At 33.3% G+C, this 13,660-nt stretch overlaps 3 protein-coding genes across 5 annotated transcripts; all 3 read left to right on the top strand.

Moving 5' to 3' along the window:
- The first annotated feature begins 151 nt into the window (after positions 1–151).
- On the top strand, positions 152–2,137 carry LOC102597775 (uncharacterized). The gene is made up of 5 exons (XM_006338262.2): positions 152–273; positions 360–412; positions 508–577; positions 813–865; positions 1,543–2,137. Exons 1-5 carry the CDS (start codon positions 183–185, stop codon positions 1,711–1,713), a joined length of 438 nt encoding a protein of 145 aa, XP_006338324.2. The 5' UTR covers positions 152–182; the 3' UTR covers positions 1,714–2,137.
- A 1,171-nt stretch (positions 2,138–3,308) lies between these two features.
- LOC102598085 (probable leucine-rich repeat receptor-like serine/threonine-protein kinase At5g15730) lies at positions 3,309–8,770 on the top strand. 3 transcript variants are annotated; one of them, XM_006338263.2, is made up of 8 exons: positions 3,309–3,639; positions 4,742–5,129; positions 5,754–5,907; positions 6,891–7,017; positions 7,585–7,667; positions 7,750–7,821; positions 7,967–8,170; positions 8,266–8,770. In XM_006338263.2, the coding sequence occupies exons 2-8, from the start codon at positions 4,804–4,806 to the stop codon at positions 8,566–8,568; spliced, it is 1,269 nt and encodes a 422-aa protein (XP_006338325.1). In that variant the 5' UTR covers positions 3,309–3,639; positions 4,742–4,803; the 3' UTR covers positions 8,569–8,770. The 3 variants fall into 3 exon arrangements, with proteins under 3 accessions (XP_006338325.1, XP_006338326.1, XP_006338327.1); XM_006338264.2 differs by having other exon boundaries at positions 3,309–3,635; XM_006338265.2 differs by lacking the exon at positions 3,309–3,639 and adding an exon at positions 3,774–4,119.
- Positions 8,771–10,182: 1,412 nt separating this feature from the next.
- LOC102598876 (U3 small nucleolar ribonucleoprotein protein IMP3) lies at positions 10,183–12,702 on the top strand. Its single transcript, XM_006338266.2, has 4 exons — positions 10,183–10,404; positions 10,496–10,603; positions 11,631–11,705; positions 12,131–12,702. Exons 1-4 carry the CDS (start codon positions 10,271–10,273, stop codon positions 12,360–12,362), a joined length of 549 nt encoding a protein of 182 aa, XP_006338328.1. The 5' UTR covers positions 10,183–10,270; the 3' UTR covers positions 12,363–12,702.
- The last annotated feature ends 958 nt before the right edge of the window (positions 12,703–13,660 follow it).

Below are 13,660 nucleotides of genomic sequence, written 5' to 3' on the forward strand. Positions count from 1 at the left end.
ATATATATATATATATATATATATATATTAGAATAAGACAGGTGTCGGAATCCTAACTTTGACTCAACTTTTATTTTTGAACTCTATAAAATCCCACATTAATTCTACTATATCTACTACTCCCACTCTCTTGATGAAGAAAAAGAGAAAATTAATCTATGCTTTTTTAAGTTCACAATAATATGGTGTCACTTAGTTTCAATATGCTTGTACTTGTAATTGTTTTGCTCCTTCTACAGCAAATACAACACACTTCAGCTAATGTTCTGTTTGGTAATTAACTACACTTCTATTCATACATTTTCTTAATAGCCTATCTACAAAGTACTAATATTTCTCCCCTGCTTTGCTTTCTGTAGGAAAGCTAAGGAAGAAAGAGTGGCTAAAATTTACCTCTATGCAAAATGATCATGTATGTTATGTATACGGAATTACGTTTGATCTGATTCTTCATCATTTTCGCTTAGTAGTATACTATTTATGTATATTCTTTTGAAATTTATGCAGGATTCTCATGTGGATGATATCATTGCCTCTGCTGGAGGAATTAGAAAAATGCTAGTGTATCAATTTTCAGGTATATTTATATATATACTACTACTATACTCTGTTTTAATATATATATAGTGATCATTTAATTTCGAATCGATCCCTTTGTTGTAGTTATGTTCTGACATCACTAAAAAAAAAAAAAAAAGCTATATTGCTAAATAGTTCGTAGCTAATATGATTTTCTGATCATTTTGAACTATTTACTTTTTAGTAATAAAAGGAGTCCGATCAGTAATTTTTTTTTTTTTTTTTTTGGGTAGTGAAAGGAGATGCTGGATTTGATTCAATGAAAACCTCTCACATGAATGCTCAGGTTCTCTTTTCCCACTTTCAAGTACACTGCATAGATTTTCCTTTTAGTGATAATACTTATTATCATAAAATATTTAGCGATAAATGTCATTATATTTAAAATTATTAGAACTTTTGATATTTATATAGATGACTGATTATAAATATTTATATTATAATATTATCGCTAAATTATTTATTTGTTATAATGGTACTTCAACAACCTCGGCTCATGAAGGGGAACAAACAGACACATACCTTAAAAGATGCTAGCATCACGCTCTAACTCACGGACACAATATTACTCATCTGCTGTTTATTAATTAAAAAATGGATTTAACTTATATCTACAATATATAAATATAAAAGTTCAATTTTTATATTATTTGTGCATTTTTTGATAAATATGAACACGCCTTAGTTATTTTCTGAATATTAATCCTACTTTTTATGAACTTACTTTACCTATAGTTATCACTTAGATAGCCTGATGGTTATAACACACATACCCATCGAGATTTAAATTGATAAGTTAGAGAAAAAGTTACTTAATATTTTTTATGTTCGCTGGAATTTGAACTTGATCATTTAAGTTAGCGCCACTTCATTGACCACAACCATACCTTTAATTTGATCAATGCGACATCACTTTTTTCTTATTCTTGCATTCTATTACTAATTTTTATAGTGAATTACTAGGTCGATAGCCAAATATTCGAGAAGAATCATGAGAGAGGTAAGAAAGAAGAATCAAAGGAGCTTGTTGATGTAGAAGATGAAATAGCAAAGCTTCTGACCAAAGACTATATTGGAAGAAGCAAGCCTCGCCGCAGCAAACCACCCATCAATAATCACAAGCCTACGGACTAATTAAAACGGGTGATTTATAAGAATAGTCCTGAAGGTAGGTGATCTTGAACTTTCCCCCCACTTACCTTAGAGGCAAAACTTCAAGCTTAACAACTTTTAACCTTGAAGGTTCGTCTATGAACCAAGTGGGGGTCAAAAATTCAAGATCGTCCATTTTTAAGATCATTAGGTGTAATTTCCTGAATTAAAACCTTAGTAGTAGTAACTAGTACAAGTAGTGTTCAGATTTGGGCCTCACAATTTTGCCCCCTACAAGTGATGGCCCAAAAATCATGTTTGTTATTGTACATTTGTTTCCTTTCTTTCTTTATATATATTACTCCATCAAACTCCGTTTAACCTTGTAAACTGTAGTAAAAAATTAGTCATGTCAAGGTATTTTCATCGACATGCTTATGTAAAACACTAAATTTAGGTACAGTATATCGCAATTTAATGTAGTACGTTAATAAGAACATGACTACATTATATTATACCAAAAATAGAGGGATTGGAGATGAATAAATGCAGAGCCTTGAAGCCTGAAGGTTGTTGAACATTACTGCAATCTCGTTATATTCTTCAATGTATTGTCCGTTGTGGTCCAAGTGCCTTCTCAGTGATATAATATAATACAACCAATTGTTCCTATTTCGAATATTACTACCTTTGTACCTCCTATGGATCCATTTTTATTTCTTTTTCAAAGAAGCAGAAGCAACAACCAAATTAACAACCAACGAATGAGACTGCTCCTTTCTTAATTTGATATTTCAAGTTCAATTTTCTGAGTAGAATCTGATATAGACGGGTCCAAATATGGGTACCAAATAGAAAAAAACATATTAAATTTATCTAACATGTTGGTAGTATATATATATTGGCTGACCAGTTCAGAGGCAATACGCACATGATTGGAGGACCTATTCATGGCACAAACACAAATGCTTCTGACCAAAACCAACCAAACGAATATTTTTATTTTACTTCAATTTGTAGTCTGGCAAAGGACCATTTCTTTATTGGTTACTTCAAACCTAACCAACATTCATCTGCTTTCACAACTGGTTTTTAGGGCCCTACATTGCCCCTCAAGTCAAACCATTAAGGTAAAATAAATACTCTCCAAAAAAATCAAATATGTTTTCAAAACCCAAACCAAATTTCGAAGAGTACTATTGGTCATAACTCATAATCAAGGAAGTAAGAGTTTTCACTTGTTCAAAATATAAATAAATAATCATATGAAAAACAATTACTTTTTATTTACATAACAAAAAAAAATTATTCTTATATATGATGTAATTTTGAGAAGAACACCAAAAGAAAATAGGCCAATCAGGTTAAACAAATGAATTTCTAAAAAAAATAGGGATGAATCATTTATTTTTGAGCTTGAGACATGATCATTTGTCAAAATTAAGGATAAATTTGTGTCAAAGTATAATAAAGTGTTCTATTTAGGCAGAAAATATAACAAGATACCTATATATTTGGATCCAAAGTATAAATATATATTTTTTATCCCTTTTTTATTTTATTTTTTAATTAAAATACGTCAAAGGGTACCTAGATCGTAGTATATGAAGCTGTAAAATAAGTCAGTTACACCCAAATTGACTAGATTGCAGCAAAGAAAGAAACAAGAAGACCACCAAAATGGCTACATTGAAAAATCAACGATACACAAACTTAAGAAAATCCAAAGGCGGACTCGCCCAAGTTCTGTCAAACCCCTTAACATACGCCCATTAATGTGTCCTTAGCCACCCCAAATGTTTAGTAGGGCTATGCTTTTCTACTACTAAAACCCAAAAGTAAACCGCGTGCATTGGCTTGTTTTCCATTATTCCACTGCGCCAATTCCACAATTGATAGCACACCCTTTTACGGTTTCTTTCTCTTTTTCTTGGTTTTGATGCAAACCCAATGAGATCCCCTCTGTACGTATGTTTTTTTTAAAAAAAAATCAAGATTCTTGATTTTTATTTTCTGCGTATTCAGTTACATGTATTGTTCTTATGTTTTAGATGTTTTGTTTATGGGGTTTGGGGGGGTGGGGGGGATTTTCTTGCTTTCGTCTGTTTGCTTGAGGAGTGGACTGGGGTCTTCAAGTATTTTGATTGTGAATGAAAAGAGTGGTCTGATCTAGTTCTTTAACATAATCTTGGACTCAGGCTTTCTTTGAAAAAAAACTACTTTTGTTGGTTTGTGTATTAAGAAATAAAGCAATAAGGGATGATTATTATAGTCTGTCAGGGTAAGTAGAAGTTTTGAATATTTGTTTTCACTGGATTTTAGGGTATTTTCCATATGGAAACTCAAGGGTATATTTTGGAGTTTTTCACTGTTAGATGCTATTAATTAAGTTAGAATTTCAACACCAATCAATGTGTTTTACGCGAAGCCAAATGGAGAAGAGGAGTGGTATAATGCTTCAGGGGCTATGGTTTAGCGTACCTGATTTTTTTCGTTCTTTCTTTTCATAGATTATGCTTTTTTCTTTCTGGTGAATTATCAATTTGCTTTTATTCAATTAGTCCCACATGAATAATATGACCGTTGATCCCTGTGCGCACCCAAAGGGCAGTGGCTGCGGATTCCCTTGTCATAAAAAGAGTAATAGATTTGTGCACAATTTGTCTTTAGATGCTTTTGACATTTTTCTCCAGAGGGAGGGTATTCCCCTGCTGATGCTCCCTCGTCCCTACACTTGCTAAATTCAATTGACAATGTATAATCTTTTTGTTCAAACATTTATAGAATTAATTTACCTTATCGAACGGAATTCTTCTTCCTACTGTCAATATGAACAATGTACCTGGGGTGGGGTGGGGGTTTACTCCACTGCTGGTGCTTGTTGCTCCCTGCTTGCCCAATTTAGTTGACAACATGTAATATTTCTTCCTTACGCCAGTATAAATAATATCATCAAGAATCATATGTTCTTCCAAGTTTTATGCTTTCTTACTTCAATATTTAATTTGTATATTGACTGGAGAAGGTGCACTATTCACTTTTGAATGGCTATTTACCTTTGTTATGACAGATAAGCTCCATCCTAGTCTCACAACATGGTCAAGTTTCTTGTTTTTGGGAAAAGATTGAAGAATGGTTCATAAAGCTGATTTAGTTATTATTGGCATCTGTGTTGGTGTGGCTTTTGGAATTCTCATTGCATCACTTGTTTTCTTTGGAATTCGGTGGTACAAAAGGCGTGTTCGTCTTCAGCACCATGTAAATGAGAGATCTGTAGCAGCTCTTCCAATACGGACAAATGGACTTGGAACAAGCGTTGATTTTAGTGCATCTCTGTCAAATTCTGTATCTATTAAGACATCAGGATTTCCTGCCACAAATCCACAGCACAGTTGGTGGAGTCACCCTACTAAAGATCAATTTGCTTCAGCATCTGGATTACCAAGATACTTTTACAAGTATGTAATCTACAACTATAAAGGGATATTAATATCTTTGGTGGGGAAATTACCTTGTAGATGACTAGATTCAACAGCTTTTCATGTTATTGCATCCTAAATAGCAACTGAGGGGAACTCTTCAATCATGGTTCCTCTTCTTAATATCTTTTGATTAGCTACTTAAGAGCAATTTAAATCCATAAAACATACATAGATACCTTTTGATCCCGTGTATTTCAGAAAGTTTTCTAATTGTCTCTACAATTTCTCTCTGGCATCGCCATCAGGCTTTGGTTCTTTTCTTAGCGGCAAGCTGATGACTTCTTCTCCCTTTTGTCTCTATGCTTGCTTCGTTTGTCATCTCATAAGCATGTTTAGAGATTATGTAATCCAGGTGTCAGAATGCAGTGGAATTTTTCTTATACGTTGCTTTGTTTCCCCAACTAATGAAACTATTGGTCCTTCAAATATACACTGGATGTGTTAGGCTATCAGGTTTGAAGAATGCCTTGAAGTTGTAATTGGCAATTTTTCTTAGCATTGTTAAAATAAGCTTTTATTGAATACATTTTTCTCTACGAATTCCACATTAAACTGCTTAACAATGCCAACTGCCTGTGCTGATCTTTTTTGGAACCCCAGGGACATTCAAAAAGCTACCCAAAACTTTACAACCATCCTGGGACAGGGCTCTTTTGGCCCAGTGTACAAAGCTGCAATGCCTGCTGGTGGAGTAGTTGCGGTGAAAGTTCTTGCTACTGACTCAAAACAAGGAGAGAAGGAGTTCTTTACAGAGGTATGGATTGCTCGTTAACTTTTTCCTAGAGAAATGACAATGTTGTGATTTCTATGAAGAATTATTCTGCTGCAGCATCCTTATTATATAGCCTCATCCAACTGTGAAAGCTAAAGTAGTGGCTGTAAACTGTATCTATATATCCCTTTTATTGAGATTTATGTTCACAGAAATAAGAATTTTGTTCGAGATATACAATATTTCACATTAGATGCATACGGGTACCCATAACTGGTTTATGAAACACATGGTTTACCCACTAATTGTATTAAAACATTGGGTTGGATTAGATTCTTTTAATATATTAGAGCTAACCGTTGATAAATCTATTCCTCACTTGTGAATTCAATCTTTTAATCCCTGTGTAGACCCTATAATTGGGTTATGTATGGGAGGAAATTTAAAATCTGCAGTGCCTAATGTCACGTGTAAAAGGACATCCAAGACTGTTTAAAGGTTCTGGGTTAGCTCTACTCATTACCTACCCATTATCTTAGTGTTTTGGATGAGACACTCAATTTCTTTTACTAGTGTTTATGAACTATATCAAATTTGTACATTGGTCCTTGTAAATAATTTTATCTATCATCTTGGTCAGTCTAAGAAACCAGTTATACATCTGCCACCTTAATATAGAGATAAAAAGGGGCATCTCAAATGAACATTTTATCTTGTAAGGCGGAGATGATGTTACCATACTTCAATGTAACTGGATGAGACTTGTACGCCAGGTGGGCTCTAAGATAATGGTGAAGCATATTTACTTGGGACATATTTAGGGAAAAATTCGTATTTACATGAGGTTAAAAAAAGGGCCAAAAAGAAGCAACCATATAGGTTCTAAAGGTCTTAAGAGGTTCTTGAAGCATATTGATTTCCAACTTTCAAACAGTACAATAATGCATCTTATGCTCCTCTATTTGTATTTCTCATGAAGGTGAATGTTCTCGATAAAGTTTTGATTTAAATTGGTGTTTGTGCAGGTAACACTTCTAGGTAGGCTTCATCATCGGAATTTAGTAAATTTGGTGGGCTATTGTGTTGATAAAGGACATCGCATGTTAATATATGAATTCATGAGTAATGGAAGTTTGGCAAACCTTTTATACAGTAAGTGTATTACTCTTTTCCGTTGATAACATTACTTTATTGGAGATAACTACTGATGAGAAACTTCTAGACATTTTGCTCCTCCTAGCTTAAAGCTGCCTGGGAAACAATTTTCTTGTTCTTTCCCTAAATAAAAGAGAACTTCGAATCAAAACAATTATTTTCATTGCCTTAAACAATCATCCTATTTCTCTCTCTATATTTGCCAAAATCAAGAAAGTGGGCTTCCAGAGCTTGTTTCTTCTAGTTCTCAGAGTACTTTAGTGGCTTAACCTCCAACTTGCAATCATCTCTGCCACTACTATCAACAGTTATATCCATCACTCTATATATTCTACAAAGTCAGTTTTTTTTGCAATGGAACAACCTCTTCCCATAGAATCATCACTTAAAGTAAAGGAATCTGGAGTGGATGATCAGTAAACAGAAAATAATCTGAATGTTAATTGTCTCTATGGTTATACATTCATTGGAGCTTCTTGTTGTCCTTCTGTGTGGTTTCTATATTTTAAATCTTTTGTTGACTAAGAAGAGGTGATGAAACAGTTTTGTTCTGCACATGTTCAGGTGAGGAATACAGCTTGAGTTGGGAAGATCGGGTGCAAATAGCCCTTGATATTTCACATGGCGTTGAGTATCTCCACGATGGGGTAGTCTGACTGACCAATTTACTTCTATTTGCCGTGGTCACAAGACTGGTTACTTATTCTTGGTTCACATTTCTTCCAACAGGCAGTTCCTCCAGTGATACACCGTGATTTGAAGACTGCCAATATATTGCTAGATCAATCTATGAGAGCTAAGGTCAGTGGAGCTCCATGCATGATCAAATTAGTTAGAAAATTAAAGCAGACTCAACTTTGCTGCTGTTGTTGTCTATTAAATTGCTTCCTTTGCATATTAGCTGAAGTTGTTGCTTCCGAGTATTTATCTCTTCCTTTATAACTAGGTTGCTGATTTTGGGCTGTCAAAGGAGGAGGTATATGATGGCCGCAATTCAGGCCTTAAAGGTACATATGGCTACATAGATCCTATGTATATATCCACAAGCAAGTTTACAACAAAGAGTGACATATATAGCTTTGGCATTATCCTTTTTGAACTAATCACCGCTATTCATCCACATCAGAACTTAATGGAATATGTAAATCTTGTAAGTTCCCAGATCATCCCATCCCATGCACTTTTTTTTTTTTCAAATGCAAATTTTACGTTCTCTTATTTGTTCTTGACCTGTTATGTACAAAGGCGGCTATGAGTTCAGATGGGGTTGATGAGATCCTAGACAAGAAGCTTGTTGGAACATGCAGTGTAGAACAAGTGAGGAGTCTTGCTGCAATTGCTCATAAATGCATACATAGAACACCTAGGAAGCGTCCTTCCATGGGCGAAATATCACATGCAATATTGAAAATAAAACAGAGGCGCCTTGTCAAAGAAGATACCATGTCATTTACAGGATATGACAGTTCAAGAATGGCAAGAAGGATAGAACATCAACAGGTTGAATTGAGAAACATGGCCAGCATTAATGAAAGAGAAGTTGAATGACTTTTCATTCACAACCATGAACACTTTGTTTCAATTCTTGACCTTATTTTTGCAGCATAAAAGATATAGGAAAGACATCATGCAGAGTGTTGAATCAACAAATTGGCATGAAATTGTGTTTTTGGATATGATTCAAGTTATATAAACTAACCGTGTAAAGAATTTTTATATGGGAAAATTTAATTTGACAAGTTGTAACATGTATCCTTCTTTCCACGTCTTACTAATTCAAGCTTATTAATACCTTGATTTCTATTTTTTAAAATTAATACCTTGATTTCTATTTTTTAAAGTTCATGTTCAAAATTTTCACTTTTAAATGCTTTTTTTCAATTTATATTTAAATGGAAAAAAATTCCTAACTTTAGCCAAATAACGACTTTAGGAGCCGTTTGGTAGAATGTATTAAATGAGATAGTCTTTGTATTACAATTTAGTCTACCCATTAGTTGCACAATTCAATTCAACTGCATCTAATACATGAATAACTTAATACACCATCTAATATCTAGGATATCTAGGAATTACTATTACCGGATTTAATGATATTTGGATAAAACAACAAAATGACTGAACTGCCCACAATATCTTTATATAATCGTTAAGAATTGGTAAAAAGTAAAAACATCAGATTTCTCAATTAAACAAGCCTAACTATTATTCAATTTTATACTTCAGTTTTACAATTGCAGAAATAATATTTGCGATCAAATTTTGCATCCAATTGAAAAATAACATTTTTTTTTCTTTCTAATTCACTAGGTGCTAACATACGTGATTTGTCAAATTAACATATAAATTTTTGGGCAATAGAGTGTATTTGTGCTGCACTTTGCTGCATCTGAAACACCATTTTTTCTCTCTCACCTAGAGTATGGTTAGCAGTGACAATGTCTATTCCATCCTAGCCAATTATATGAAATTGAAAAAATCATACTACTTGAAAAGAAGCTTTTTAATAAAGTTTTAAATTAAACATAACATTAGGTGGAAGGTCATGAATCAAACATTTGATAAAAAAATAATCCCTACATTATTAATTCTTACGTTACTAATTCATGCGTTATTAATTTCTTTCTACCAAACAACCCCTAGTCTTCGAGGAGAATCTTGAGTAACCAAAAGGGAAGGATTTAGTGAGAATTAAATCTTATTTTATATGTTTTGTTACTAAACTACCACTCAATTATCATATACTTATAACTTATTTGTTATTCTATAAGTAAATATTACATCTTCACATATAAGTTATGCAATTTCACAAAAGTTACAATTGAAACTTCAAACAGATATAAAGTTAGACTCTGACAAAAACTTTAACTTTAGTTTATACTCAACTAAAACATGTTTAAACTCCAGCATTTTTTATGAAGTTTAAAATGTGCAATTCAAACTCTACGAGTTTTACATATTTAGTTAGGAGTATTTTTATCCAAATTTTATATTTACACAACAAAAAGAGAATATTTTTTAGTTATATTTCAAGCAGCAGGTAAATTTTGACTATCGGACCAAAAAGTGGCTAACTCACAACTTTTTACGATCATTATTAATTTGGGCCTCTTATTTTGTTTCCATCGGCCCAACCCGAAACCAACCGATTGAATTATCTTCTTCTTCCTTATGTTAACCTAATTGTATCGTCACGAAGCTTTCCCCTTCGCCTCACAGAGTTCGAAATCGGTAGCCATTGTCAACCAGGATGAGGAAGCTTAAAGCTCATGAAAAGAAGCTTCTGAAGAAGGTGAACTTCCTTGAATGGAAGAGAGAAGGAGGTCACAGAGAAGCTGATGTCATGCGTCGTTACCACGTCACTGGCAGAGACGACTACAAAAAGTATGTCTTTCCTATATCACATGTAAATGTTTCTGCTCTAACAGTCGTATTGGTGTATAAACCTAATTCCTTGTTTGTTTTATCTATTTAGGTACTCGGGTTTGTGCAGAACAGTGCAGAAGCTTGTGAATATACTGAAGCAGATGGACCCAAGAGATCCATATAGAATAGAGATGACCGATTCTCTTCTAGAGAAGCTGTGAGTGCTTTACCCTATTTTATTATGCTGGTATTCTCATTTATTGTTATTAATAATTACTCTTGTACTAGCTTATTTCTTCGATTTTAGTATTACATGTTGTATTATTTGTTGTTGCTATTGTTCTCGTCTCCTTGTTTTCAGCATGTTTTTTTTTTTCCTTTTCACTGCTGTGTTTGCTTTATACACTTGTTTTTCGATATTCTTTACTTAGCAGTGTCTATCGAAACAACTTCTCTAAGACTGCTTACACACCACCATCTCGAGATCCCACTTGTGGGATTACACTAGGTATGCTGTTGTGATAATTAAGTATCAAGTTTTGAGTTCCCTGATAATTTAAGTTGGTGAGAGATATTTTTCGAAGTGATACTAGTTACATAGGCTGAGTTAGAGTGGGGGGCAAAAAATTATGTTGTGTGTACTACAAGGTCAAAATTATTTTATATGTATATATAGTAGATGTTGAATCCCTGCTTCTTTGTGTTTATTTCTTTATATTTTGAATACCCTTATTTAAAGTCCTAGCCATGGATATCAACTTGTGACCTTCGTTGTGTAGTCCAATTACTTTTTATTTCTTGCTTAGGATATGTAGACAATTGTCAGTTAGAAAGACATTGGTGCATGAGTGATAGACCTTAATCTGTTGTAGCTATAAGATAACTCAACTACAGTACTTTTGTTTTCAATAAATGAGCATCAGATACTTGTTGAACATGTGATTTCTTCTGAAACAGTTGATGACTGCGTCCATCTCTGCCTCTGAGATTCTGTTTGCTTGATTTGTATGCATTACTATATCATATGAACTTAATGCAAAGATGATGATTAGCAGTATATATATGTGCATGAACATTTCCACTCTTCCTCTTTTCTTGGTTTGAGAGATGTTTTTATTGCTCGTCCTTGGGCTGAAAATCTTTCCTCAATCATTTTCCCTGTGAGAGCACATCCCCCTTATCTCTCCTTATTATTGACACAGATTTCATGAAATTATAAATTCTGATAGATGTCTCCTTAACAGGTATAACATGGGCGTAATAACTACAAGGAAAAGCTTATCCGTGTGTGAGAACTTATCTGTGTCATCCTTCTGCAGGTAAATGAGCTCTCTATATTTCATATTATGTAGTTCTTTACAACTACAAACAAGTTGGGGTTAGCTATATGAATCATCACTTACCATATTACACCATTTTAACTCATCTCATGCCAATATTATGCAAATACAAATACAAATAAAAAACATTTAAATTCTCTATATTTTCTACACGTAAAAATCTCTGAAAGGCAACATTATGCAGTTTTACGTGCATACAAAAGAACCTCTCACCTACCTATCTTCCAAGCACAAGCAATCATTTTGCAAATCTTCTTGGGTTGTTGATTTAAGACAACATTGCGAGTCACCACTAGTTGGTCATAAATGGAATTGTGTTACTGCATGTTATTGTTCTTCCTGATCAAAATTTGCAAAGATAATGTTCTTGGTAATAAAGACATGCATGTATTCTTCATTCACAGGCGTAGGTTGTCCACTATCTTGGTGAGGCTGAAGTTTGCTGAACACATGAAGGAATCAGTGACATATATAGAACAGGGTCATATTCGAGTTGGACCCGATACAGTTGTTGACCCAGCATTTCTCGTGACCAGAAATATGGAGGACTTCATCACTTGGGTAGATACATCTAAGATTAGGAGAAAGGTCTTGGAGTACAACGATAAGCTAGATGATTATGATGCAATGAATTGATGACTGGTGACGGATTTGTGAAGCATTTGAGAATTGAATGAGGGAAATGGAACACATTCTTCTTGGCCATTGTTGGAGTTCCCTGGCAGGTTTACCTCCTTCTAGGTTGCCTTGTACCACCACCCCTCTACATTTTTGATCCTGTAGACTGTTGAAAGATGTACACATTATATTCAACAGTAAAGTTTGATAGAAAATCTTTGAAATTTCTAGCGAATGTTAGTAACTTAATTCACTGTCCATTTGTAGTAGACATCTTGATTTTGTTGATCACACATATCGGTTCTTTGGAGTTAAATTTATTTTAGACTCCTTATCGAAGATGATTTTCTAATGCTTATGGATGGTAGTATGTTTGGTGTCAACTCGATCGATTTTATCGTACAAGATCTTATATGTAGAGATATTCTTGGGTGGTCAGCATATGAACTCTGAAATCTTTTACCCTATCAACTCTACAATCTTTTACCCTAGGGACATGTCTTATAATTTATGAAAGAAGAGCTTCCAATCTCAATGATAATTAATTGAGCTCCTAATTTAAGACTAGAAATTCTGTGAAGCAATCGAAGTTGGAGGTTTCAGTCTCATTTTTTATAAGGCTAAGCATTTCATTTCTACACTTTTTCTTATCTTTATGGAGGTTTATTTTATGTACTCCAAATCTTATCTTTTTGTGCCATTAAGACCTCTTTAATGGAGGCTAATATAGGTTACATTTAGAAGACATTCAAAGTACAAATAATATTTGTTTGAATTTAATTATTTGATAATCTAATTAGTTTGAGTTTGAAATGTTTAATAAAACATCTTAAAAAATTGAAGACAATTTTACAAAGCCAATATTAAAACATGCTTGATTCAAATTGAAGTAAATTAAGAAATAAAAAATAGTTGTAAATTAAATTATTACAATTTTTAATTATAATTACATCAATAATATGTGCATAATAATCTGTACTCCTTACGTTCCTATTCACATGCGGTCCTTATTAAAAATAAATGTTTCTTAATACGTAAATAATGCTACCTCTGTCCACTTTTAATTTTATGTTGCGTTTTAGAAAGTCAATTTGACTAATTTTCAAAATTAAATTAGATTGCATTAATTCGATATTTTAAACAAAAAATTTAGATATTCAAAAACTATACGAAAAGTACTATCAATTGCAATTTTTTGCATATCAATATGATGGAAAAATACGTCGTAAAATGTTAATCAAAGGTCTTATAGTTTGACTCTAAAAAAGGAAATCATGACAAATAAAAGTGGACGGAGGGAGTATTACACTTCCTAA

This window comes from Solanum tuberosum, unplaced genomic scaffold (assembly GCF_000226075.1).
Source record: "Solanum tuberosum cultivar DM 1-3 516 R44 unplaced genomic scaffold, SolTub_3.0 scf00004, whole genome shotgun sequence".
In the NCBI taxonomy this organism is placed as follows: domain Eukaryota; kingdom Viridiplantae; phylum Streptophyta; class Magnoliopsida; order Solanales; family Solanaceae; genus Solanum; species Solanum tuberosum.

Bases quoted from the DNA above. Each gene is read 5' to 3' on its own strand.
- LOC102597775 (XM_006338262.2), top strand. From the start codon at position 183: ATGGTGTCACTTAGTTTCAATATGCTTGTACTTGTAATTGTTTTGCTC. The intron at 578-812 runs GTATATTTATAT...TTTTTTGGGTAG, and splicing joins GCTAGTGTATCAATTTTCAG to TGAAAGGAGATGCTGGATTT. The intron at 866-1,542 runs GTTCTCTTTTCC...GTGAATTACTAG, and splicing joins CCTCTCACATGAATGCTCAG to GTCGATAGCCAAATATTCGA.
- LOC102598876 (XM_006338266.2), top strand. From the start codon at position 10,271: ATGAGGAAGCTTAAAGCTCATGAAAAGAAGCTTCTGAAGAAGGTGAAC. The intron at 10,405-10,495 runs GTATGTCTTTCC...TTATCTATTTAG, and splicing joins GGCAGAGACGACTACAAAAA to GTACTCGGGTTTGTGCAGAA. The intron at 11,706-12,130 runs GTAAATGAGCTC...CTTCATTCACAG, and splicing joins TCTGTGTCATCCTTCTGCAG to GCGTAGGTTGTCCACTATCT.
- LOC102598085 (XM_006338263.2), top strand. From the start codon at position 4,804: ATGGTTCATAAAGCTGATTTAGTTATTATTGGCATCTGTGTTGGTGTG. The intron at 5,908-6,890 runs GTATGGATTGCT...GTGTTTGTGCAG, and splicing joins AGAAGGAGTTCTTTACAGAG to GTAACACTTCTAGGTAGGCT. The intron at 7,018-7,584 runs GTAAGTGTATTA...GCACATGTTCAG, and splicing joins TTTGGCAAACCTTTTATACA to GTGAGGAATACAGCTTGAGT.